Below are 25,966 nucleotides of genomic sequence, written 5' to 3'. Positions count from 1 at the left end.
GGATCATGCATTCTTTCACTTAGAAAATATCGGTTTGTTAAGTGCCTACTGTGTGCCGGTCCCCATGCTAGGAGGCAGGGATTCTACGGGGGTAGCCTTTCGAAAAGCTAAAGAAAAACTGAATCAGTGGCTTGTGGATCCACAAATTAGGAATTTCTGCCCTACATAAAAATAAATTTTAGATGGAGTGTAGAAGGACATTCTCAGCTGATGACTAAAGGCAGAAATTATACAGGAAAAGAATGAGAGCCTTAATTGCATATAAATGTGAAATTGACATATCCAAATATTCTGTAAATATTTAAGAAAAATAGAAGGTTGCACTCAGTCCTCAGAACTGAGGTGGGGCAAAAAGCAACACTACTTTGCTGAAGGTATGTCTGAATTAGAAATAAGGTAGAGCTAGGAGACCCAGAAGCTTAAAGACCAGCAGATGTAGGACAATTCTCCTTTTTCATTGGCAAGGAGGACCTGACCCAGCATGAAATGAGATAAAGGAACAGAAGAGGAGGACAGTCGTCAAGGTGGCTGTGGGAAAGGAGATGCAGGAGGAGACACTGGCAGGAGAAATTAAGTCAAATTAAGTCTTTGTGGGCACCAGGTAAAGCCTCCACTTCCTTCCTCTATCAGGGCAGCTGTTTCTGGATTGCTGTTTGTAATACAAGGATGTAAGATAAGAACAGAAGCCCCCAGTGGCCCCACACCATTCATCCAGTCAGTGACTCAGGTTAAACTGGTGATTCTCTTTCTCCCCAACCCTCCCCCTCGGTGCTATAAACCAAAAACAAAACACTGAACCCCCCAACCGACTGAATGGACCTCTTCTCTTGGCTAAGGGGATTTAAAAGTAGACCTGAAAAATTAGTTCAGGCCATGATGGGAAGAAGGGGTTGAAATGCCTCATTATACTCTCTTCCCTTCAAAATTCAGGCACAACTGACCAGCATTAACATTAAAACAGAGATCTTAAGACAAAACAGACTCTTTGTGGCAATAAGATACCAAATTTCAACCTGACTCTAGTATAGCATTACATGACAGATAGCAGGCCCTGAAAGAAATTAAAGTATTTTACCCTAAAATATATCTCTTTGACATATTCTGAAATGACCCTGCAAAGCTGTCTCTTGTGGGGGAAATTTACATTCTGTAGAGAATCCCCTTCCCTTTCCAGGTCCTTTTCTGATCTTGAAGAGATTGGCTGAGAGTTGAGCACCTTTTAAAGGTCTGAAGAGGAAACATTTGCCATCTATTGTCTCTAAGAGTAGCTACTTCATCTACATAATAAGAACCTTGGTCTCCACAACCCCTTCTCTTAACCCAGACATTCCTTGCTATCGATTCTAGGTCTTTAGATGATAACTCTTTTCCCAATTGATAATCAGAAAATCTTTAAATCCACCTGTGACCTGTAAGCCCCCACTTCAAGTTGTCCTGCCTTTCCAGACCAAACAAATGCATAACTCACGTGCAATCATTGATGTGTTATGTCTCCTTGAGGTATAAAACCAAGCTATAACCTAACAAACACAGGTTCTCAGGACCTCTTGAGACTGTGTCTTGGGTCTTGATCATTCATATTTGGCTCAGAATAAACCTCTTTAAATATTTTACAGAGTTTGACTATTTTCATCAACCGTGACACAGACTGAACCCTTCCCATCACTCCTTGAACCATTCCCTTTCTAGGGAGTCAGTATGTAAGCCATAGTCATTCTCAGGTACCTCTAAATTCCAGATCCTGTCCCACAAGCCCCACACTCCAGACTATGAAGGAGAAATCTGCTTCAGTTCCATTTCACTAGAGAGACAGTAAAAGGGAGTGATCAAGAGCACAGACTCAAGAGCCATGTGTTTGGATTCAAATCCCAGCTCCACCACTCACTCGCTGTGTGATCTAAGGAGAGTTACTCAACCTCTCTATGCCTCAATTTCATCATCTGTAGAGTGCAAAAATAATAGTACCTACTTCACAGGGGTTTTGTAAAGATGAAATACATTGAATATATAAAAGAACTTAGAACTGTCCTTGCAGAAGTGGGAACAAGCTGTGTGGGAGGACTTTTTTTCTGAATAAATTATACTTGAGTGTGTGTGCATGCACAAACACAGGGATACACATTTTCAAAGCTGTAATAGCTCAAGTACCTTCTAATTGATTTTGAGATGTTATCTGATCTTATTCCAGGAGCAGATAATTTTACTTTCCAAAGGTGGTGAATATTTTAGATGAATTAGACTTGTTCTTAATATTTGTCCATTTCCCTAGATTATCTGTAATTATATTGACTACTTCATAGGATACAAAATTTCAGTTAGAAGGAGTAAATTCAAGAGATCTGTCATACAATATGGTGACTATAGTAAACAACAATGCATTGAAAATTGCTAGAATTTTGTTTAAATCTGCAAAAAAAAACTCTTCTCACTAAATTATTTGATATTGGAAATAGTGACTTTTTCAGAAAAAATGTTATATTAACATATATTGGGCTTAATAATGTTATTTTAAATGAATTTAAAACATGTTTTAAAAACAACTGTCCTGGCAGAATGTAAGCATTATGTTCTTTGCACTGCTGCTACTGCTATTGCTGTTATTATGATTATTATGATTAGAGTTTGGGCTATTCTGAGGATGTGTTTTAGAAAGGCTTCACTCCCAGCCCCACATCCAGCTCCTCATCTTCCTCTTTAAGGCATTAGGATATCTCCTTTCAGCACCTCCCTCAGAAAAATCCTACCCCCAAAGATAAACAGTTGCCAAACTCCTCTCTCACAGCCAAGTCTGAATTGAATCCCTTTTCTCCCTTTATATTTGTAACTTTCTCCCTCATCTCATATCGAGGATGTGGCACAACATCTGATAAAATAATGACAGTAATAAAGTAAGAAAGGCAAACATTCTTCTTTCTAGATTCCTTACAAGGCAAAGTCATTCGCAAAGAAATCGCGGCAGATGCAATATGTTGGCATGTCACGCATTAATACTTAATGAGAAAAACAGGGAGATGACAGTGGCGTATCAACAGCAGTCATGGTATGGTACACCTACAGCCACATATCACCACATGCTGCAGAGAGAAGCCGCTCAGCTGCCAGACCTAAATACTTGGAAATCTTGCTCTTAAGACCTGGTGATCAAAATTTCAGAAGAGTGACCAGTGTCCATTCAGCATAGATTTCCACTGAATGCTGGGCACCGAGGAGGGTGCTAGGATTACAACATTAAACAAGAATAAGACATGATCGCCGGGCGCGGTGGCTCACGCTTGTAATCCCAGCACTTTGGGAGGCCGAGGCGGGCGGATCACAAGGTCAGGAGATCGAGACCATCCTGGCTAACATGGTGAAACCCCGCTCTACTAAAAATACAAAAAAAATTAGCCGGGCGCGGTGGCGGGCGCCTGTAGTCCCAGCTACTCGGGAGACTGAGGCAGGAGAATGGCATGATCCCGGGAGGCGGAGCTTGCAGTGAGCCGAGATAGTGCCACTGCACTCCAGCCAGGGGGACAGAGCAAGACTCCATCTCAAAAAAAAAAAAAAAAAAAAAAAAAAAAAAAAGAATAAGACATGATCACTGCCTTCAAAGGGCTTATGGGTTGGTGGGTTGCAACCAAGTAGAGTGTGACTATTACCATGAAAGGTACAGGGTTCCAGCTCCATTAGGAATTGGATACCCTTTATAGTATCTCCATCTTACAGAGAAGGAAACGAAGGCACAGAGAGGTCATCGGCTAATAAGCAGTGCAGCCAGGATTCAAACCCAGGCAGTTCAGGCTCTAGATCTGTGGCCTCAGACACTATGTTCTGGTGACTGGTGATCAACATCTTCCATCTGAAAATGTCTGGTGCTTCTTACATTAGATTACTTCTTACTCTAACAGTCATCTAAGAGCTTGTCAGTAAAGGCACCCCAAAAAAAATCTTCCACACGGGGAGAAAATGGAGAAGAGGACACAGTATCTGTGAAGCAAAAATAAATCCGTGAAGCAAAATAAATTCAGGAAGCAAAATATAATGATGGTTTGTAAAATTTGCTTTAACTTGATAGCCCTTTCCACTTTGATCTATGGAAGTCTATGTTTGAAGGAAAAGGTAAGGGGATTTCAAAATATGAATGCTACAAGAAAGAGAATATGTTTTGAGTTTGTTGAGATGGAACTATGAGATAGGGGTTGACTAAGGTAGGTACCCAAAAATGTGAGGTAATATAAATGTCTAGTGGCTGGAAACTGCTTGCAAAGTTATATGAATGAATAAGAGCTCTGTGAGGGGTGGGGGAGAGGTCATACTGGGGCAGATTCAGGGGACTCACATGCATCTAATTTGAAATCCATGTCTTCCACCTTTTGTCACTCACCTCTTCTACCTTCCATCTACTTCAACACTTAGCACCTTATCAGGTCTTTCTTTTCTGAGAAATTAAAAAACAAGCAAATGGTGGGGCTGGGCACAGTGTCTCATGCCTGTAATCCCAGCACTTTGGGAGACCAAGGTGAGAAGATTGCTTGAGGCCAGGAATTCAAGACCAGTCTAGCCAAAATAGTAGAGACCCTTCCTCTACAAAAAATTTTAAAAATTAGCCAGGTGTGGGGGAAAGGGGAGGGAGCACATTAGGACAAATACCTAATGCATGTGGAGCTTAAAACCTAGATGATGGGTTGATGGGTGCAGCAGACCACCATGGCACGTGTATACCTATGTAACAAACCTGCACATTCAGCACATGTATCCCAGAACTTAAAAAAAAAAAAATTAGCTGGGTATGGTGGTGCGTGTCTGTGGTCACAGCTACTTGGGAAGCTGAGGCAGGAGGATCACCTGAGCCCAGGAGGTAGAGGCTGCTATGAGCTATAATCACACAACTGCATTCCAGCCTGGGTGACAGAGCGAGACACTGTCTCATAAATAAACTACAAACGAACAAACGGTATAAGTTTTACTCTATTTGTAATGATTATTAATCATTATTTATATAATTATGTAATGATTAGTTAATCACTTATATTTTGGTGTCTGCAGCTTGCCTGCAGTGTATCCAGTGCTTTAGTATATGATCTTACCTAACCCTTACAACAATCCAGTGAGATGAGTACTATGATCAGCCCCATTTTAATGCCTCAAGAAACTGAGGAATAAGGAGATTTGTAGGGGTGGTTGTACTTCAGCACAGGGATCCTGGTGGTCATCTCCCTTCAATGTGGCTGGGGCTAACAGACAAGTAGATGGGAACACAGGCATTGTCTAGTGACAAGATGCTGTTCCTAGTCTTTTCATCCAACACCTCAGTCTTCCTCTCACATAAGGAAGCAGACAAAAATGACAAGACCAAGGCCCCTCCTCTGAAGGTCCAGCCCGTACTGCTTCCACCGTAGTCTCTGTCTCTGAATCATCACATCTCCGGCGCAGAGCTGAAATTTAGCCTTCCATCGGCCAGTCCCATCACTGCTCCCTGCCTCCCTACCCCAGTCCATTAGCAGGTGGACCTCTCGGTCACCTCTGGCTTTGTTTTATTTTCAAGCAAAAAAAAAAGTACTAAGAAACTACCCCTTCCTGAGGACCTACTATATGCCAAGCTCGCTCAATCCTCATAGCACCCCTATGAGGCAAAGTAGTACTATTCTCCTATTAGAGATTAAAAGACTGACCCAGAGAATTTAAATTATTTGTCCAAAGTCACATAACTAGTAGGTAGCCAGCTCTTAGTCAATAGATCGCTGCCCAAAAAAGCAATCTTTTATTAACAGCACCTATTTGACCTTTTCTTATTTATGCTCACCCTATTCCAGCTTTCTACCCAACAATGTCGGTAGACATGATAAAATATTTCACCAACTCCATGCCCGCCATCCTGCCCTGCAACTGGTGGTTAAGCATGATTCAAAGGCAGTACTAATGCAAAGCCAGCAGTTTGTAGAGCTGATTTATCATCTAACATGCTGGACCAACTCTCTACCTAGGGACCTAAATTCTTCTATTGACCTAACAGCCCACGCAATCTACCTGACTAAAAGAAGGTGCTCAGATTCCTCCTCATCCCCAGCCTAAAGATACTCCTATGTATTAAGGTCTAGCAGCCACCAACAGCACCCAGATCCCCCTGGGATAAGCAATGATGCATGAGTTTGCCTCTGAACACCTGAAAGCATCATAATTCAAGAAATGCAGAGGGCAAGCTGTGCAGGATTCCTGAAATAATTGAAACTGACCCATAACTCACCAGCCACCATGGGAAATTCTATCACTTTGCTTCCACAGCTAGAAATCAAATCACAAAAATAGGATCAGATCTCTTATTTGGAGCCTTAGACATGCAACGTCATCTTTAATGACTCCTGGCAAAAAATGCTTATTACAGATCTCAGCCCATCTAAATTAAAATGTGAAATCCAAAAATTAAGCAGAAAATTATCATTTTCTCAGGTCCATAAGACCATGGAAAAATCATGCAAGTGGGAATACATGTACTCCTTGGAGTCTTATTATATCTGTAAATAATCTGAGCAGAAATTATATGAAAGAGAAGGTTTACGAGGAAAGAAAAACAAACCCATCAGGTCCTAACTTTCAGGTTTGGGCCTTCTTGGTGAATTGCAATTTTTCACAGTCAATTTGAACTAGCATGGCAAGGAAGATTATGTCTCTGGTAATGGCCAATTTTATCTTTTCTATGATGTAGAGCTCATATTCCTCTGATATGGCAGGCTGCTGACTTCAAGTCTCTCAATGCTAAGTAGGCTGAAAGATGATGCAATCAGTCAGCATGGTGTTCAGGAGGGTATGGCTCCATTAAAATGGGGGGGCTAAATATTCCTCTATCAGCAGTTCTAAATCTCATTCAGTGTAGATCTCTGAGAAGTTCAGGTAACCATTAAATCATCTCTGGAGATTCTTCTCTCCACTTCCCATCCACCTTACCCTTTACGTCACCATGTGAATAGCTGACATGACCCAGCAGAATAATTTGCATCACCAGCGTTCACATCTGCTCATGATTAAATTCTTCTCAAACCTAAATTCAGGAAGAGAGCCATTCCCTGTCCGCAGCAATACTTCAACAGATGGCCCAGAAAAAGTAAGGTTAGCTGTTAATAGAAATTACAAATTCAAAACCTAGTTTCCTTTAACAAGCATTCTTAAAGAGAACAGTTAGAGAATGAGACCAAGACCAGTGTCAGGGTTATGCTACCAGATACCGAACATGCAACATGGTCAACCTCCTCCTACTAGTAAAGGAGCATCTGCAAATCACACAAAAGAGACACTCTAATTGTTATTCTATTTTTTTTTTCAATTAAAAAACTACTTCCGAGTCTTACATTGTACACTGAATCTCAGAAAAAGTTCATCTCCATACCTAAATTTAACTACTTAGTATGAAATGGCCATTCTGTACAAAGACCTGTGTGTTTCTAAGTATAATTAGCAGCCCAGAAAATCCTTCAAGAAACCTAAAAATGTGGAGAGGAAAACCTACACCTATGCATGCTAAAGAAGCCAGGATAAAAGTCTAGGTCACTCCCAGGAAAGGCCCTCTTTGTTATTTTGTCACATGCCCTCAGAAACACCTCTTTTTAGAACCACATCACTCCAAGGGGTCACCCCAGAGCTTCCTCCTCAGAATAACTTTTCATTACTACTCTTTTGTCCACATTTGTCTTAAAACTTTAACTGAGTGAGGGGAGAGTGTCTCAGCAGCCTGGGGTCTCAACTATATGAGTCTAGTTCTAATCAAGACAGTGACAACGGTCTTGACAGACATGTTCTCTCCACCTCTGTGGTTGATATAGAGCTGAAGGTCTTCCTTGGACAAAAAAAAAAAAAAAATTAAAATAAAGGACAAGAAGACAACCATTTTGAGTATGAAATGTAGTCAACTGCCAAAACTGCCTCTGGTGACATAATGGGTTGGTATTTATGGACATGGGCCCAGAAACCAGCATGCATGCCAGGGAGTTATGGTTTTATCATGCCAGCCAATACGGGAGAAGCCTTTTAGGAGAATGTGCTTCCCAAGAAATGCAACAGTACAAGCATTCACACTGAGTAGGCACAGGGACTGTGCAAGGTTCACACCAGATACTTGTGACATGTCCCCAAATCATGCTGGGTCCCAACCCATTGACTCAGTAAGTGACTTTGATGAGTAAATCAAAAGTTAACAGAGCCTTCCAACCAGCGTCACCTTTTCAACAAAAACCATTCCCTGGCTTTCTAGTTAGAGAGTACCTCTTTGCCAACATTCCCCAATCTTGCCATGAAAACAGGGCAACCTGTGATATTTGATGAAGTAAGGACAAATCAAAGTAACTACTCGACATTCCTTGCAATCACCATAGGAAATTTCTTACTCCAAGAAGCAAGCTGGACCAAAAATAAAATGTATTTAGAGAGGCTCTGATAAATTCAGCATCTGTAATAAGTTACTATGAAAAATCAGGATGTTGAGTGCTACCCACCTCCTTTTGAACAGCAACATTAGATGTGGCAGTATTTATTGAGCTCTTTCCCTACCTGTGTCTTGGGTTTTTTTGCCTACAGAGACGAAATTTAAGAATGAATAAGCCTGTAATCCCAGCTACTGGGGGAGCTGAGGTGGAAGGATCTAGCCCAGAGTTTGAGACTAGCCTGGGAAACATAGCGAGAACTTGTCTCAAAAATCAAAAAATAAAAAGGAATGAGCCACATGAATCAGGCACCGACTCCCATGGTTGTGCCAGTGCTGACCCTGAGGTTCTTCCATTAGGTTTCCCATTGCAAACACAATCCTGTCACTTATTACACTCTGGAAGTGATAAGAGGAACACAGCAACAAGTCCATCACATTGAAAACAACAATCTGAAATGGCAGAAGGACTAAGGAAAAAAAGACTCCACACCAACCATAAGACTATGGGTCAAAATCTAGAAAAGTAAGAAAATTTCAGAAAAAAGTATCTGTCTATCATGTTCACTGAGCATAAGAATAACACAAGTGTTAAAGCTAACATTAGTAAACATCTATGTTATACCACCTGCTCTACACACATTAGGTTATTTAATCTTCAAAACAACTCCTTGAGACAGAGATTACCTTGACTACCGTTTAAGAAATAAGAAAAATGAAACTTAGAGACATTTATAAATAGTATGCTGCAACACTGGCCTAACCTATTATCCTGAGTCTTTTTTTCTTAACAGTCTCACATATACTGATGTCATTTTCAAGAAAAAGAGAAAGCAATTAAAAAATGAAGATACAGTAGCCTTTCCCAAGTTAGTAAGAAACTACTTCAAACATAACCCTTTGTGCACCAGTACACAGACTCAGAAAGAAACTTTCTTATCTCACCTATCTACATAGACTAATCATAATTGTGAGAGACCCAGAAAGCATGGATTAGTCATCCTGTTAGTAGGATGAAGAAACGGATGCCAAATGCAGCTTGAGCGAGAGACAGGGAGAGGACAGTAGCCCGAACCCTTTGAGGCCTGTCCAGCCGTGCTCCTCCCACTGGACAAGCCTGACCAACTTTAGCAAACCCAGCGCCTGACCTCCACATCCCGGTGAAACTGAACATGGTGCTCACGCAGCGAGGGAGGGCGGGCGGAGTGAGTCCATCCAGGCGCATGAGCAGAGCCGGCACGCCAAAGAGCACCAAGTACTTCACGTAGAAAAAGAGCACCTGGGCTAACGCCAGTCCTCCTGAAAGGCAAACAGGCCGGTCAGACACACGGATGAGAGTCACAGCAGCTTCCTGGAGGAGACCAACACCCCAGGAGCTATGCCAACTGCCTCGCTTCTCTACCCACCCCTTCCTCCCTTCCACTCGCACATTTTACAAAAGTATCCCACATTGGTTTTCTTCAATGAAAACCATTTTCGATTAACAAAAAATGAAATTTCATTATTGTGACAGGCAAGAGGACCTCTTAGCAGTCATGCTTTTACAGATACTAGGAAAGAGAATGCCCAAAATGTGTACAGTGCATTAAAAAACTATTACAAAGGGGAAAATCCTTCCAAAATCTTTCAAAACCTACGTGATAATGGGTACAAAAAAAAAAAAAAAAAAAAGAATAAGATCTAGTATTTGGCCGAATAACAGGTTAACTTTGGTCAATAATTAATTACACATTTTAAAATAACTAGAAAAATATAATTGGGTTATTTTTAACACAAAGGATAAATGCTTGAGGTAATGGATACCCTATTTACCCTGATGTGATTATTATACACTGAATGCCTGTATCGATCATTATGCATCATATGCCTGTTTGCTGTATCTCCCATACCTCATACATACATGCATCCACAATGCACACCCAAAAGTTCAAAGTTAAAAAAGAAAACCTACACGAGTCTATACCCACTAGGATAACTAGAATCGAAAGGTCAGATCAGCAAGTGTTGATGGAGATCTGGAGAAACTGGAACCACCAGGCACAGCTGCTGGGAGTGCAGAGCGAGGCAGCTGCTTTGGAAAACAGTCTGGTGGTTCCCCAAATGATTCAGCAGAGTTACACATGACCCAGCAACTCCACTCCTTGTTATATACCTAAGAGAAACGAAATGTTCACACAAAACATATGTTCACACAAAAACGTGTACCCCAATGTACAGAGCAGCATTATTCACAATAGCCAAAAGAGGAGACCACCTAAACATCCATCAGCAGATGAATGGATAAACACAGTGTGGTCTGTCTATACAACAGAATAACTTCCCACCATAAAAAGGAATGAAGTACTGATAAATGCCACAATGTGGATGAACCCTGAAAACATGAAGCTGAGTGAAACAAGCCAGTCACAAAAGACCACATATTGTATTATTCCATTCATATGAAGGCCCAGAATAGGGAAATCTATAGAGACAAAGTAGATTAGTGGTTTCTTGGGGAGAAGTGGCAGCAATTAATAAAAGGTGGGGTTTCTTTTCAAGGCGATGAAAATATTCTAAAACTGGTGGTGGTGATAGGTGAATCATATCTGTGAATATACTAAAAGTCACTGAACTGTACCCTTTAAAGGGGTGGATTTTATGGTATGTGAGCTATCTTCCAATAAAGCTCTTTGGGAAAAAAAAAAAAGGAAAACTCACATGAAGGCCTGAGGTCTAGCGGAGTAAGGAGGCAGTGGGTCCGCCAGAGCAGTGCCCACAAGGAGAAGACCACAGGCCAAGCCCAGAAGGAACCCCCAGGGAAGATGATAAATGGTCACACGCTCTCTCACCTCAAGATTGCCCTCCCCACTGTGCAGAAAATTACTGTAGGACATGTCGGTGTGGCAGACCAGGTTATCTTCTGGGATATTCTGAAGGAAATAACCAAGCTTCAGAGAGGTACTAGCAGAAAATACCACCGTCTGTCCTCTTTGATGCCCCACTATGATCTTTGAAAGAATGTCACTATTATCGAGTGTGTGGCTATAAATGGTAACCCTGGTGCCAGAAGAAAAACATAAGCCACTTTCTGAATATACAGTTTGGGTGATGGCAGGTGGTGTTTCAAATGTGAAAGTCATACATCCTACAAGGAGAAACCCCTGGGAACCGCTGTGTCTCGTTCCCATTCAGAAGTGATCAAACAGGTTCTTCAGACTTTTGAAAATCAGACTACAGTCATACTTGCTGAAGGGCTAGGGATAAACTTTCAGCATTCTTGGATGTGCCTGGTAAGAGTCAGGAAAACAAATCTGATATATGTGTGTGAATATATATGTATACATACAGGTGAATATAGGCATACACCACACGTTCAGCAAGAAGTGAGACATATGTCCTAGCAATACTATCATAAAATACTTGAAGGGCATGTGATCACTCTGGGTGACAAATCAGTCTCACTGGCTGAGATGGCAATGAGGGAGGCTCTCAACTCATGCAAAATGAACCACTAGGCTCTAGCCAGAAAAATTCCACAACTAGAGATGGCAGGACACATACGTAAGAATGACTGATTAAAGGGTACAATGCTTCCAGAGCTGAAAATAATCCACCTGAAAACTGAAGGCAACAATGGACCTATGGAAGAGTATGCATGGTTAAGGCCATGCCAAGCTCTTATGTATATGAAGCATCACAGACTTCTCCTCCCTGCTAACAGGATGCCAGATCAGGAAAAATGGGTTGCTTCATGTCTCAAGTATTGCTTTATTTTTTACACTATTTTTGTACATTTGTCAGATCCAAGGCATATAAATTAAAATCTACGGCTGAGTCTACGTTTTTATGAGTCACTGTGTGTACAAAATATTCACTATTTGTTAGTACTTTCACACAGAACTGGGCTAAGGAAAAGACTGATTTTGCATAGATGTTTAATAAACTCTACTGCTAAATATAATTAAAGATAAGGTAATTGGGCTTGATTTGGGTTTTCTTAAAGCGCTATGTGAATGGAAAGCATGTATACATATGTAACAAACCTGCACGTTGTGCACATGTACCCTAGAACTTAAAAAAAGATATAGAGAAAAGTTAACCAGATAACCAACAATATGATTAAATACATTTTTATAATATTTAAAAAAAAAGAAGTCATACAAGTGTTCTATTTTCCTATCACTGAATATTTCTTATGACTTAAGATATGAAAGGCTTAAATAGATTTTTTCCTTGAAATTTTAATATCTGGTTTACTAGCTTATATAATAAAAGACACATAATGATTTTTAAAACAATATTAAATTTAAAGATTAAATTACAAATAATAATTTGTGTGTTAATTTTCTTTAAAAATTGGGTTTGCACCGTGGATTTCACTACTCTGCTGTCTTGCTGTTGATTTTCATTATCCCTTTGAAAAATGCATGGCTTGGCCAGGCACGGTGGCTCATGCCTGTAGTCTCAGCACTTTGGGAGGCTGAGGCAGGTGGATCACGAGGTCAGGAGATCGAGACCATCCTGGCCAACATGGTGAAGCCACGTCTCTACTAAGTAAACACAAAAAATTCGTTGGGCGTGGTGGTGCATGCTTGTACTCCCAGCTACTCAGTTCAAGCAATTCCAGGTTGAGGCAGTGGAATCACTTGAACCTGGGAGGCGAAGACTGCAGTGAGCCAAGATCATGCCACTGCACTCCAGCCTGGTGACAGGGTGAGACTCTGTCCCAAAAAAGAAAAAGAAAAAAGAAAAAGAAAAAAGAAAAATGCATGGCTCACTCTTCTTTCCCCTTGACCTAAAAATTAGTCTCTTTCCCTTGTAAGATTTGGTCTACGTTTCAGGGTTGACCCTAAATATCTTGTTGCATTCTCTTGGGCATACAATAGGCAGGAAGGCAACATAAGACTATAAATGACTCTACTCTGATTGCAAGTTATTTGACATAAATTGAACTAACTTCGTTATGCTCAAAAAAATTACATTTTACTATTTTTCAATACTTTAACAAATATTTCTGGGTTTGTATATGTAAGATTTTCTCAATTAGCAAGAGTTATGACTTTATCTAACCCAACTTCTTCCCCCACATAAAAAAGCCATATATAAGTTCATGTATTACACACTCCTTTGACATTCATTCAACAAGCATGTGCAGAGGGTATGACTAATGGAATCACCAGTTATGTCCTATGAGAAATAGACTAGAGGTCAAATCGGTGGGACCTAGCCTCAGGGGATTCACAGTTTCACTGCAGTCTCATTTATCCTTCTCTTTTGCCACACAGTATTTTCTTCTGACTCTGTGCCCTACCCCTCCTTCTTTTCTTGGCAAAATACTATGTATCCTTCAGATCCCAGCTCAAATATGGTCTCATCTCATTCATTTAACATACAGTTATTGAACATCAGCTCCTTGCCAGGCACTGAGCAATATGGTGGTGAATAAAAAGGCATGATAACAGCCCTTATGGAGTGTTACGGTCTGTTGAAAGAGAAAAGAATGTAATTAGGAGTGAGATTAATACTCACACCCCGAGGACAGGCAACAACCTAAACACAGAGGATCAGACACCATTCATTGCACATATAACAAACATTCATTGTGTACATATGTGCCAAGCATGGTTCTAGGTGCTTGGAATGCATCAGTGGATACTCCTGCTCTCATGGGGCTTATACCCTAGCAAGAGTCAACAAAAAAATAGACATAAAAATAAACTTTATAAACTTTTTAGGAAGTATGACAGAATGACTTCCTGACGATGGCTGCAACTGTATCTTTCATCCCATATGGTCTTCTGCAATGTGACCTTGCCACTCCCCCATCAAGAGTAAATCTGGGCAGGTCCTAGGACCAACAGATACAGAAGAAGTGATGTTGTTCTAATTCCAAGTGTGGTCTGCCACTGGCCGGACACCTTCCACTTCCTGCCCCTTGGAATGCTCAATCTTTGAATAGTACCTCTTAGAACCCAGTTGTCATATAAAGAAGGCCAAGCCACACAGAGCGGCCACATGAAGATATTCTGGGGAACAGCATCAGCTGAGCTCCCAGCTGACAGCAGCCTGAATGGCCAGCCATGTGAGAAAACCTCTTGGATATCCTGCCCAGTTACACCTTTGAAAGACGGCAACCCTGGCTGATGTCTGACTGCAACTATAGGAGAGACCCCAAGCAAGAACTACCCAGCCAAGTACAGTCAACCAACAGAACAGGGAGACAGAGGCAATCATTGTTTTAAGCTGGTAAGTTTGGAGATGGTTTGTTATTCAGCAACAGCCAACTGAGACAGAGGACAATAAATGTAATGGAAAAAGCAAAACCGTAGAATAGGGTGAGGGAGCTCTGAAGTGCTGAGGTGGCTGATGCTGCCCTTTTTAAAAGGAGAGTGGGGTGGTCTTCATCAAAACAAGGACATTTGAGCAAAACTTGAAGGGGGTGAGGAGGTCAGCTATGCAGCCACTCTGCTTCCTCTTGGGCTCTCATCATACTCCCTTCTTATGATCTGTCTGTCCTTATCCTATCAGACCACAGTTGTATACATGTGTGTATAGCTTAAGACTATAGGTTCCTTAAGATCAGGAATGGTGTCTTATACCTCTTGCATTCCCAGCACCTAATATCTGTCATATGGTTGATGTTTGATAAGCATTTCCTTAAGAAGTAACTGAATGAAAAATTCCCCTTATACTACAGTAGGAAGACAAACTGTATCACAGTACTTCCGGGAAGTGCATACAGTCAGCTCTGAGGATTTTTAAATCTCTACTGAAGTTCAGACCTGCCACCAAATCAACGAGTCTTCTGTAGGTTTGGGACCTTAGATATTGTATTCCCAGTATCAAGAACATTGGTGAAAAGGAGAGAAAGAAGTCCCAGCACTATGTCAGCTACTGCCTTGAAGTTACTAAATGTGTAGTTAATTCTGCCTAACAGCAGGCCACCTCTAATTGGGCCATCTTGAAACTCAACTCGTCTGAAACAGAATTTAGCTTTCTCCCCTTGAAAACTGTAAATGGCACAGATTTTCAAGACAAAAGGAGACGAATGTCAAATTCTATAAGAGTTCTAGGAGGGCTAAGAAAAGATCCCAACTAGCTCCCCTGGAATTTAGTTCTTCCCAGATTGACATACATACCTACCCAGCCCTTCTTTGTGTTTAATCTTGACTTGTCATAATTTTAACTAAAAATGAAGAAGCTAGTGACTAGATCCCATCTGGCTGATCACCCTTCTCTCGGCTCTAGTCCACAAATGAGTGGCTAAAAATCTCACGCTGAAAGGTGGAGGGAATGGGAAGGAGAAGCCAAGGCCAGGCCCAACCTATTTTTCCTGCCCTGACATTCCTGTCCTCATTGAACCACTCATTTTATCCAATTCTCTCCTTCACTTTCTCTTTGCTCACACTCTTTTCTCTGCCTAGAGGTTCCCTTCCTCCATTTTGTCTGTCAAAATTCTACCTAAGTTTAAGGGTAGAGTTACCCTTAAACTGCCATTACGCATCTAAGTGCGATTATTTCTTAAAGTTTTTCTAACTGCCCCAGCTGAAATAGTCACACAGTATTTTCCCAGTACATAATGTGGTTCAGCTTTCTGTAAAGTCTAGTTATCGATAAGATCTGAAGGGCAAAGATCACAGCTATCTTCTTTAATTCCATCTCCTTAGCACCAACCAGTGCCTGGCACATAACACAAAATGAGCAATGAGTATTTGCTGAATGAATGAATGGGATGAAAGAATGAATGCACTTTCATGTCCATTATCCCACTGTTAATTTTTACCACCCTATCCCACAAGTATTGCCCCCATATATCATATTAGAATGCAAAGACTGATAAGGATTAAGTGACCTTTGCAAGCCTCAGAGTCAATCCACAGTTGGGACTTTAACCCAGGTCTTTTGGCTCCAAAATCAACGGCATCTTCTCCAAATGCCAAGCTTCCAAAAGTACCTTCTCTACATATAAATTTTTAGATTTTTAAAAAATGCTTAACTCATATGATTTCAATTCTAGTGTTCTATTATCTGTACCACATATGAGGAAGTGCAACTAACATTTCTACTACTCATTATCTTACAGGTCTTTTTGCACTTGCTGATACTGTCTACCAGATTACAGGATATCCAGAGGCCATCCCCACATGGCTGAACATCAGGACCTCCAAGCAGCAGGCACACAATACAGAGTAGCGCATCCAGTGAACCTTGTTAATGATCAGAAGATCTTCCCGGGGGTAAACACAAGGGTCTGAGTTGTATGAGATCACCCTGTGAATTGTTAATTCCCCCACAGACCTGGAGAACAACTCAGCAACTGCCTCATGAAAATTCACTTCCCTCAGCTTCAGGAAGCTGCCTTACTAGCTTGTGCCCCCCGACTCTCTCCACGCTCTCATCTCCAGCCTGTCCTGGGTTCCTGCATCAGTCCATGGCCTGACCTCTCATCTGGACATTTTCTGCTCCAAGTCCCTCTAATAACTTTTACTTTGTACACATCAAACCTACGCTAGATTTTGCTTAACTTTGTGATTAAAGCTTTGTAGCTTCACCCCGTCTCTACTAAAAAATACAAAAAACTAGCCGGGCGAGGTGGCAGGTGCCTGTAGTCCCAGCCACTCGGGAGGCTGAGGCAGGAGAATGGCATAAACCCAGGAGGCAGAGTTTGCAGTGAGCCGAGATCCGGCCACTGCACTCCAGCCTGGGTGACAGAGCGAGACTCCGTCTCAAAAAATAATAAGAAGAAGAATAATTTTTAAAAAAAGCTTTGTAGCTTCAAGAACCTTACATTTTTTTAAATAAGTTTTTTCTCATATGAGGTTATTTATAAGAACCTCTTATATATAAGATCTGGGGTAAGTACTGGAAATATAAAGATGAATCAAGAAGAGTACAGACCAGGAACTTCAACATAAGGTAGAAGTGCCACAACAGACACTTGGAGATTTTCTCTCCCAGCCAGGGGTGAAGGAAGAAGAGAAGCTAATGTCCTGAGGTGGTCAACACCAGTGCTGAGAGTCATCATGATGGCTCTGTAGACACACTGAACAAAAGGTAGCTATTGCCCCACAGGAGTTCTGTAATGTGCTTGGTCACGAGGAGATGGATCAGCACCCAGAAAACCAAAGTCAGTAAATGTGACTGGTCGGGGAAGGGAGTGAGGTCATGGGCCGAACTGAGGAATGGCTGCCATATACTCCAGGGCAGCAAGTGCTAGAGCCCAGAAGGAAGAGCAGCGTGTAGGGGAGAGGCACCGGGGACACCTCGTGTGAAGCCTGGCCAGCCAGAGGGGCCAAAGAAGCAAAAGGAATTCAGTCATCTCTAGCATTGATTTCTGGAAATGAATGACTATAGCAACTGGTGTCATTTCAATTCAACCTAAACCTCTAGAGCTAGAGGCAGCCCCACCAGGAATAAGCTAGTGTCCCCACTTCTGAGCTCAACAGTGTCACTGGCCTGCTGAAGGAGAAACAGTCAGAAACCAGTAGCTCAGACTCATCCACTAAGAGATCCTGAGCTGAATCTCTGACTAAGGGGAACACCTGTAATCTACCTGACTGTGCACGGTCTATATCACAAAATCCCCTACTCATAGTACAGCAATAATATGCTCTAAACAATTGGCTGTGCATGTTGATGGCAAGGCCATGCACACCCGGTAGTGGACCCTCTGGTGCTCAAAAAGGGGGTGGTCCCAGGACCCCGGCTGCATCCGGCTGGTGAGTAGTTCACAGAAGAGGCTTCAGGGCTGCTTCTAGGAAATGCAAAGACTGAGTGTTCAGAGTAAGTAAGACCAAACCAGGGAGGGAGGGGAGACAGAAAGGGGAAAAAAGGCAACAAGTCAGAGGCGGGAGGAACATTAATCACATCCGTAAAACTAGGAACAAACAAAGCAGACATTGGTAAAATGAAGCAAGAACAGACTAGAGTGGGTTGGAGAGTGGTTTGGGGCTATAAACTTCTGGCTGCATAATTCCTTTCTGCGTGAACGCACAAAACACTACAAAGAGGCCAGGCTGTGCCCCTTGGGTGCATCAACAGACCTGGAGGGACAGCAGCCAAACAGAAGGGGACAACACCAAAACCTGGTGCTCTCCTGATGAGAGCTATGGCAGAGCTTTGCACTCTCCTCCCCCCACAAATTGCTAGAGTGGGATCTACACACCCTTCACACGTGGCTTCTCAGACAGTTCCATCTCGTCTCTCACGGGTCTTATTATTTACCAATATCCACGTAAAACAATAGTCACACAAACAGTAAAAGCATAAACAGATGTAGAAGAATAAAAATACCAAATTCAGGATAGTGGCTGCCATTTAGGGGCAGGGTGGGAAACACAATCAGGAGGGAACCCAATCAGGCTTCAACTATGTTGTAATATTTTATTTCTTAAACTAAGGGTGGAGAAACAAGTGTTTGCTCCATTCTCTCTGTGGTAAGAACTACTATTACTCCCCATTTTACAGATGGAAACTTGGACACAGAAAGGTTACAACATTTGCCTAAGATCACACACTAACAAGTGGCAGGGTCGTAACTTGAATCGGGTCAGCTGTCTCCAAGTCACCATGTTTACTAGATTCACACACAACTCTGAGGCCAGACGTGGAACAGAGCCTGTGTGAAGCTGACCAGGGAGCCGACAGAGGTTATTTCAAGCAGGGAAAAAAAAAAAACAAATGAACCAAAAAAACACAGGGAAGGAGCTCTAAAGGTCCTCAGAAAATCCAGCCTCAAGCAGCACAATGTATGCAAAGGTATTTGAGATCAAATGAGGGGGTGGCGCATTGTGGTGAGCAACTCTAGGTGAACAGATTTGCTCTTTGAGTTGTTTCAAGCTAATACCAGGTCAAAGAAGCACAGGCACAATAAGAGATACCTTTTTCTGCTATAAAGGGCAGGTGATGTGAAAGACAGGGACAAGAAGACAGGCACTTAGTGTGCCAAGGACCATCAAGCTCAGGAAGCCTTTCAGCCGCTCCCAGAGGTGATCTCTGTCAAGGTCAAGAGTCAGCCCCAAAAAGGGCTTCCACAGCTGCATCCAAATTGTCTCCTGGCCTCCCATCATTCTCCCTTGCTTTGTCCTTAAATGAGAGGAGCCAGTGATCTGTAGAAAGGGCTCTATACTGGTCAACCATGAACTAACACTCTCCCAGGTAACTGTTTCTTCTTTTTCTTTAACACCAAACTGATCCTCTCAAGGTCACAATGAGTGGTTACTAACTTGGAAACCCAAGAGAGAGTTTACTTCCCAGAGTGACTATTCTTTGAACATGTTAGACATGGAAAATCCTAGTTTTGGAAAATTTCTTCTTAACGGGTTCAAATCACCAAAATGCCCCTCTTTAAAGAAAAGATGTGTTGCTGGAGGAGACAATTTACCTAGGTAGAATATTAAATCCTATTTGCCCATCTTGTTCCTCAGGATACCACCTATGACATCATCTTGTACTTGATTCAAGAAATGCAGGCAAGATTCCACACAGCAGAAGCAAAGTAATACTCCACATACACAGCCAGGCAAGACTTAATGAAATAATGTGGGACAAGAAGGGAGCTTTATACAGGGCAAAATGTCCTGACAGTTCTAAAAAGCACATTTTCAGGCAGAGTCCATGATATGGTTTGGCTGTGTCCCCACCCAAATCTCCACTTGAATTGTATCTCCCAGAATTCCCATGCGTAGTGGGAGGTACCCAGGAGCAGGGAGGTAATTGAATCATGGGGGCTGGTCTTTCCTGTGCTATTCTCGTGATAGTGAGTAAGTCTCACGAGATCTGATGGGTGTATCAGGGGTTTCCGCTTTTGCTTCTTCCTCATTTCTCTCTTGTCACCACCATGTAAGAAGTACCTTTTGCCTCCCGTGGTGATTCTGAGGCCTTCCCAGCCATGTGAAACTGTAAGTCTAATTAAACCTCTTTTTGTTCCCAGTTTCGGGTATGTCTTTATCAGCTGCATGAAAACAAACTAATACAATCACTCACTTTGCCTAAAAGAAGTGCTCTGTAAAATCTATGTGCAGAATGAATTGAAAATTAACCACTAATTAAAGGATTCTATTGCAAATCCTTCAAAAAAGTAAAGAATATCTTCAGAAAGCAAATAATTGCCCCCCCCACCAAAGTATCCAACAAATTCAGATTTCCATACGTCAACTTGGCTTAAAAGTTGACGTATGGAAATCTGAATTTGTTGGATACTTTGATGCAGCTATTTTCTTAGATGCAGCTATTTTCTGCATCTAAGAAGTTATATGTACACCAAGTTACCTGAGCACAACAATGAGTTAGGTAAGAATGAACAAAGATCATGGTATTCTGAGGGGACTATGGGGGAAGGAGATAAAGGGGGAAAGGGAAGGCAGAGAATAGTTGGTATTTTAAATAACCGTGCTGCAACTTGCTACATTTCAGTATATATTTATAACAGCACATCAAGCAGGCATCTCTTCCATTCTGCAAGCATGCACCATGAAATTATCTTCACACTACATAGAATATCTGTAATTGAACAGTCAAGTTCCAGAGTAGTAAATCCCAGAGTAGCTTTAGGTTCACACTGCATTAATTTTAAATAACCTCAGGATTCTAATCCAAGAAGAAAACTTATAAAAAATCTTTCTACTGTATCTTAACAAACCTTAGAATGTTTAATTCCTCAAAAGAGTGGAAAAAGAAAGGAATATTATGCTAACTAATATATGTTTGTCTCCCCAGCTTTCAAAACAAATATCAGATGTCAAATGTCTTATCTCTTTCCTCTCACTGTTATGTTGTAGAATGAGAAAAAGCAAATGGATAACTTTGCTGGCATTTCATCACCATTTAGATAGGTGCACAGGCGTTATATCAACAACAGTTAGTACTTAAACACTGAGCTAAAAAACTGATTACTTACACTTAGACAGGTTTTTAATCTCCAATCAGTGAACAGTTAAGTGTTTAAAAAGGACTCTAATGTACATTTCACAAAGCTTTATTATAAACTTTGCCATGTAACTTTCAATTATTTTCACTTTTCTACCTCCTCGCTCACTCTCAAATCCCTTGCTAAAGCTCTTTTCTCCCATAAACTCACATACCTGGATTTACCATGGATTTACCATAGAGAAGCACCATTCAATAATGAATTGAAGAAATGTTACCTTTTTGAGTTCTTTTAAAGAAAAACCTCAAGTCACTGTCTTTGCTCCCGTTAATCCTAGGCTCTGCCTAGTTAGGGTAAAGCTCCACTCTGCCATATTCTGTTTTCTTAGAAGATTCTGAAGTTCAAAAGAATGTAAGAGTTCTTATCTTTTAGAGATACTACTGAAATATTTACAGGTAATAAGATGTCTGGGATTTGCTTTAAAACAATACGGGAGAGAGTACAGATGAAAGAAAATTGGCCAGGAGTTGATAATTGTTGAACCTGGGTGATGAATACATTAGGGTTAATTCTACATTTTCGCTTTTAATTTTCCAGAATACAATATTCTAAAAGGGGAGGCATTGAGAGCCCCCACCTCAATCCTGAATATTCAACTTCCTCCTCACCACCCACTGAATGCATGTGCAGGGGGCAATGAGCAAAATGGGCTTATCTCAGCACAATCCCACCTCCTTGCTTGGCCTTTGTACATAGAAAGCATGAAAAATAGAAAAATGGAGAGGCCAATGATGGGAGGGAGAAGGGGGAGAATGTCAAGGATCAGAATAATGAATTAGCTTATCAGTCCTTAGATCGCTGGGAACTGGCAGCCTATGAAGAAGAATGTCTTTCTACAACAAGATGCCCCATGATCTTTAGCAATTACAACAGCGCTTCTGAAATGTATCTGGTCCTAAACACCTTCCGGGATAATAATCACAGAGAATCCTAGCCTCTCCTTGAAAGATTCTGTTTAGTATCTGAGCCAGAGACCTGAAATCTATATATAAAACAAGTACTAGAAAATTATGCCCAGTCAAGTTTTAGAGACCTAAGTTAGAAGATCCACACTCTACTTTGTTTCCCCATTTTTTAAAAGATATATCATGTTTTGGGAGGCTGAGCCAGGAGGATCACTGGAGACCAAGTGTTGGAGACCAGCCTGGGCAACACACAAAACCATGTCTCTATAAAAAATTTAAAAATTAGCCAGGCATGGTAATGCATGCCCATAGTCATAGCTACCTGGGAGGCTGAGGTGGGAGGATCACCAGAGCCCAAGAGTTCAAGGCTATGTTGAGCAATGGTCGCACCACTGCACCCCAGCCTAGGTAACAGGGTGAGACCCTGTCTCTAAATAAATAAATATAAATATAAAAAGATATTTCAAAGTGTAAATAGCAGCTTTCTTGGAAAAATAGAGATTACCTTTCTGTTGTTTTAATTTTCCAAATACTAATTTCGCTAATATTTTCAGATTTTCAGGTATAGAAAAGAAAAAAAGTCACCTTTCTCGCTCAGTTTGTTCTGTGGCAGAATTTCAAAGGTAATGTTCCAAATTCATTCTGACATCCATCACTGAGTTATCCGAAAAGAGAACATGCAGGGAATTTCAAAGAGAAATCTTGTGCCACAGAAGTGACCTTTCATTTTATTAGCTAAAGACTGCTATCATTTTGATAAGCACAACTTAACTGTAAAGAAACAATGCTCTGCTAGCCTGAGAGTGAAGATCAGCAATCACCCAGACCCAACCTAATACTCCCTACTAGAGAAACCAAGCTCCAAGCTTCTCTGCAGAGTTCTGCTAAAATACTTCTACAAATAGCGCTATTTTTTTTTTTTTTTTTTTTTTTTTTTGGGACGGAGTCTCGCTCTGTCGCCCAGGTTGGAGTGCAGTGGCCCGATCTCGGCTCACTGCAAGCTCCGCCTCCTGGGTTCCCGCCATTCTCCTGCCTCAGCCTCCCGAGTAGCTGGGACTACAGGCGCCCACCACCACGCCCAGATAATTTTTTGTATTCTTAGTAGAGACGCGGTTTCACTGTGTTAACCAGGATGGTCTCAATCCCCTGACCTCGTGATCCGCCCACACTTTTAACAAAACCCTATTTTAACACCTATTTTAACAAATCACTTTTAACACCACCCTATTCCATCGGGTAAGGATTAGTAGAAAAGAAAAAAAAGTTACTGCCAGTTATCAAAGCTCCCTCAAAAGATAAATCCTCAGCTAATTTTCAAATTTGCTAGCATTCCAGGGGAAAGCTGTTTGTACATTTTATCTATATATTTATTTAATATGTAGATTCATTATAAAATGTGCCCTCTGCTATTGTCACAGTCCTTGGAGTTCGTAAAAAAAAAAAAAAAATGATTTACAATGTACCAATTATAAAAGATATGGCCAGGTACGGCAGCTCATACCACTGCACTACAGCCTGGGCAACAGAGCAAGACTCCATCTGAAAAAAAAAAATTTTTTTTAAGATACAAAATAATTTTTTAATTCTTCAGAATAGGAAAGTTGCACTCAGAACATCTTCCCTTTCACATAAGAAATGTTTGAAAAGCAGGATGTCTCCACGGCTCCAGTGATCTATACAGATCTCCCATATATTTTCCCTAGTCGGCACCCTTCCCAATAGCTTTAATAGCCATATTCTCACTGTTTCCTGTCCCCCACCCGAGACGCAGTCTTGCTCTGTTGCCCAGGCTGAGTGCAGCGGCGCAATCTTGGCTCACTGCAACCTCTGCCTCCCGGGTTGAAGCAATTCTCCTCCCTCAGCCTCCCAAGAAACTGGGATTGCAGGTGCCTGCCATCAAGCCCTGCTAGTTTTTGTATTTTTAGTAGAGATGGGGTTTCACCATGTTGGCCAGGCTGGCTTTGAACTCCTGACCTCATGATCCACCCACCTTAGCCTCCCGAAGTGCAGGGATAACAGGAGCCACCACGCCCAGCCTATATTCTCACTATTGAATCCCAAATACGTATCACTAACATTGATATTTCCCCTGAATCCCAGAACTATGGATGCATACTCCCGCTGGAAATCTCCGCTTCCTCTCTATACCTGTGGCCCCACACAGTACCTGGCACCCAACATTTAGAGAGCGAATTCATGAGTAGAAATTTCTTTATGAAGACTTAATGAAACTTTGATGAACTGATGTGAATTAAATGACCATCACTTTTTCAGTGATCACAATTACATTTGAGGAGGGTCAGCACTTAAATAACTCCTCATAATCATTTAGCCTCCCTTAATATGCCCTGTGTCACAAAATTGGTGACAGTTTAAGACTGGAACTCTCAGCTTCTCTCTCCCAATGAAAAGTAATTCATTTTAGTCATGAAGGAGCAGAGGGAGGCTCCCTCTAAACCTGGGGGCTCAGGGGGAGTAGTTCAGAAGTGAGATGTTTTAGAGGCATTAACTAAAGAAAACCTGAAGCAATGGCATAGCCAAAGCATGAAGAAATGAACCATCCCAGCGCAGCTGGGGCGGAAAAAGCGTAGACAGGAAGGGTGATGCGACTTCAGCAACGGGAAAGGCACTATCAGAAAGGGTCACACTCGTCAGCTACAAAGCACAACTTTATAGCGGGAGACCTGGGAAATCAAATAAGAAAATTATATGATTTGTTTTGTGTTTTAGAAAGATCAGTCTGTTTAGAAAAAAAAGTAGAGGATGAGCTTTGTTCCTAAGGGGAGAAAAGGCAGAAAAAGGAGCTAGACAGAGAAGACAGAACAGCATGGCCAGAGGCCAGAGTCTGAGTTTCAGATATGGCAGAGGGATCCAGGAGGTCCGACCACTAATTTTAAGCTGCTTGTGGAACTGTCTCCCAAACCTTTATTAAAGTCCTCTAACACGTGCTGCATCCAAAGAGATTTTTGTTGGTGGTTGTGTGTGTCATGCATGGTGTGTGTGTACAAATTAAGAAAAATAACCAAATGCCACGTGATAGCCAGGGTGATATTCAATAGGGACAGCAATATGATCCCCAAACAGAACCAATTCCATGGAAGCAGGAGGTGAGGGACAGAAGTGGCATAGGAGTAAATGTCTCAGAACAGCACTGGGCCACGCTCCATCTAGGGAATAAAGAGTCAGGTCCACCTTATCTAGAAATTAAGGAGCTGGGAGACCCTCACTGCTGAAATCCAGTGACAGTCCAACCTACAGCCTATATATAAAAACATGTTCTACATAAAATCTGAAAACTAGAGTAAGTTGAGAATTTTTTAATTTCACAGGAGAATTTAATGAAAAACAGTTTAAAGTAAAAAGATTCAGGGAAATCATGAAAGCTGGGATGAGAATGGCTACTTCGGTAGACTCTCTCTCTCTCTCTCTGGTCTAGAAGCAATACCCATCCTGCTCCAACCTCAATACTTTGCAAATTACCCTAGAGAGGCTGAATATTAGGCTAATTTGGTCTAATTTGAATTGGTTAAATGACTAGCTATCTTTTACTGCCACCTCCTGGCCCCTTCTAGTATGTCTACCCTAAACTATTACACTAAGACTGATAAACCCTCCTATGCATACACAAAATATCAATTACATTCAAGAATCTCTTAATTGCTGGGTACAGTGGCTCATGCCTGTAATCCCAACACTTTGGGAGACTGAGGTGGGTGGATCACCTGAGGTCAGGAGTTCAAGACCAGCCTGGCCAACATGGTGAAA

At 41.5% G+C, this 25,966-nt stretch overlaps 1 protein-coding gene across 9 annotated transcripts in view; it reads right to left on the bottom strand.

Annotated features, from left to right (window-relative positions):
* Positions 1–25,966, bottom strand: part of HHAT (hedgehog acyltransferase) — a 348,893-nt gene that overhangs the window by 203,055 nt on the left and 119,872 nt on the right. For all 9 annotated transcript variants that reach the window (XM_077937214.1, XM_015117485.3, XM_077937224.1 and 6 more), the window contains one exon: positions 9,538–9,688. In XM_077937214.1, the coding sequence (XP_077793340.1) occupies positions 9,538–9,688 (151 nt within the window). The remainder of the gene's footprint in view (positions 1–9,537; positions 9,689–25,966) is intronic.

This window comes from Macaca mulatta, chromosome 1, assembly GCF_049350105.2.
Source record: "Macaca mulatta isolate MMU2019108-1 chromosome 1, T2T-MMU8v2.0, whole genome shotgun sequence".
Classification (NCBI taxonomy): domain Eukaryota; kingdom Metazoa; phylum Chordata; class Mammalia; order Primates; family Cercopithecidae; genus Macaca; species Macaca mulatta.
The sequence above is the reverse complement of the archived record's forward strand: the minus strand, read 5'-3'. Positions and strand labels throughout refer to the sequence as shown.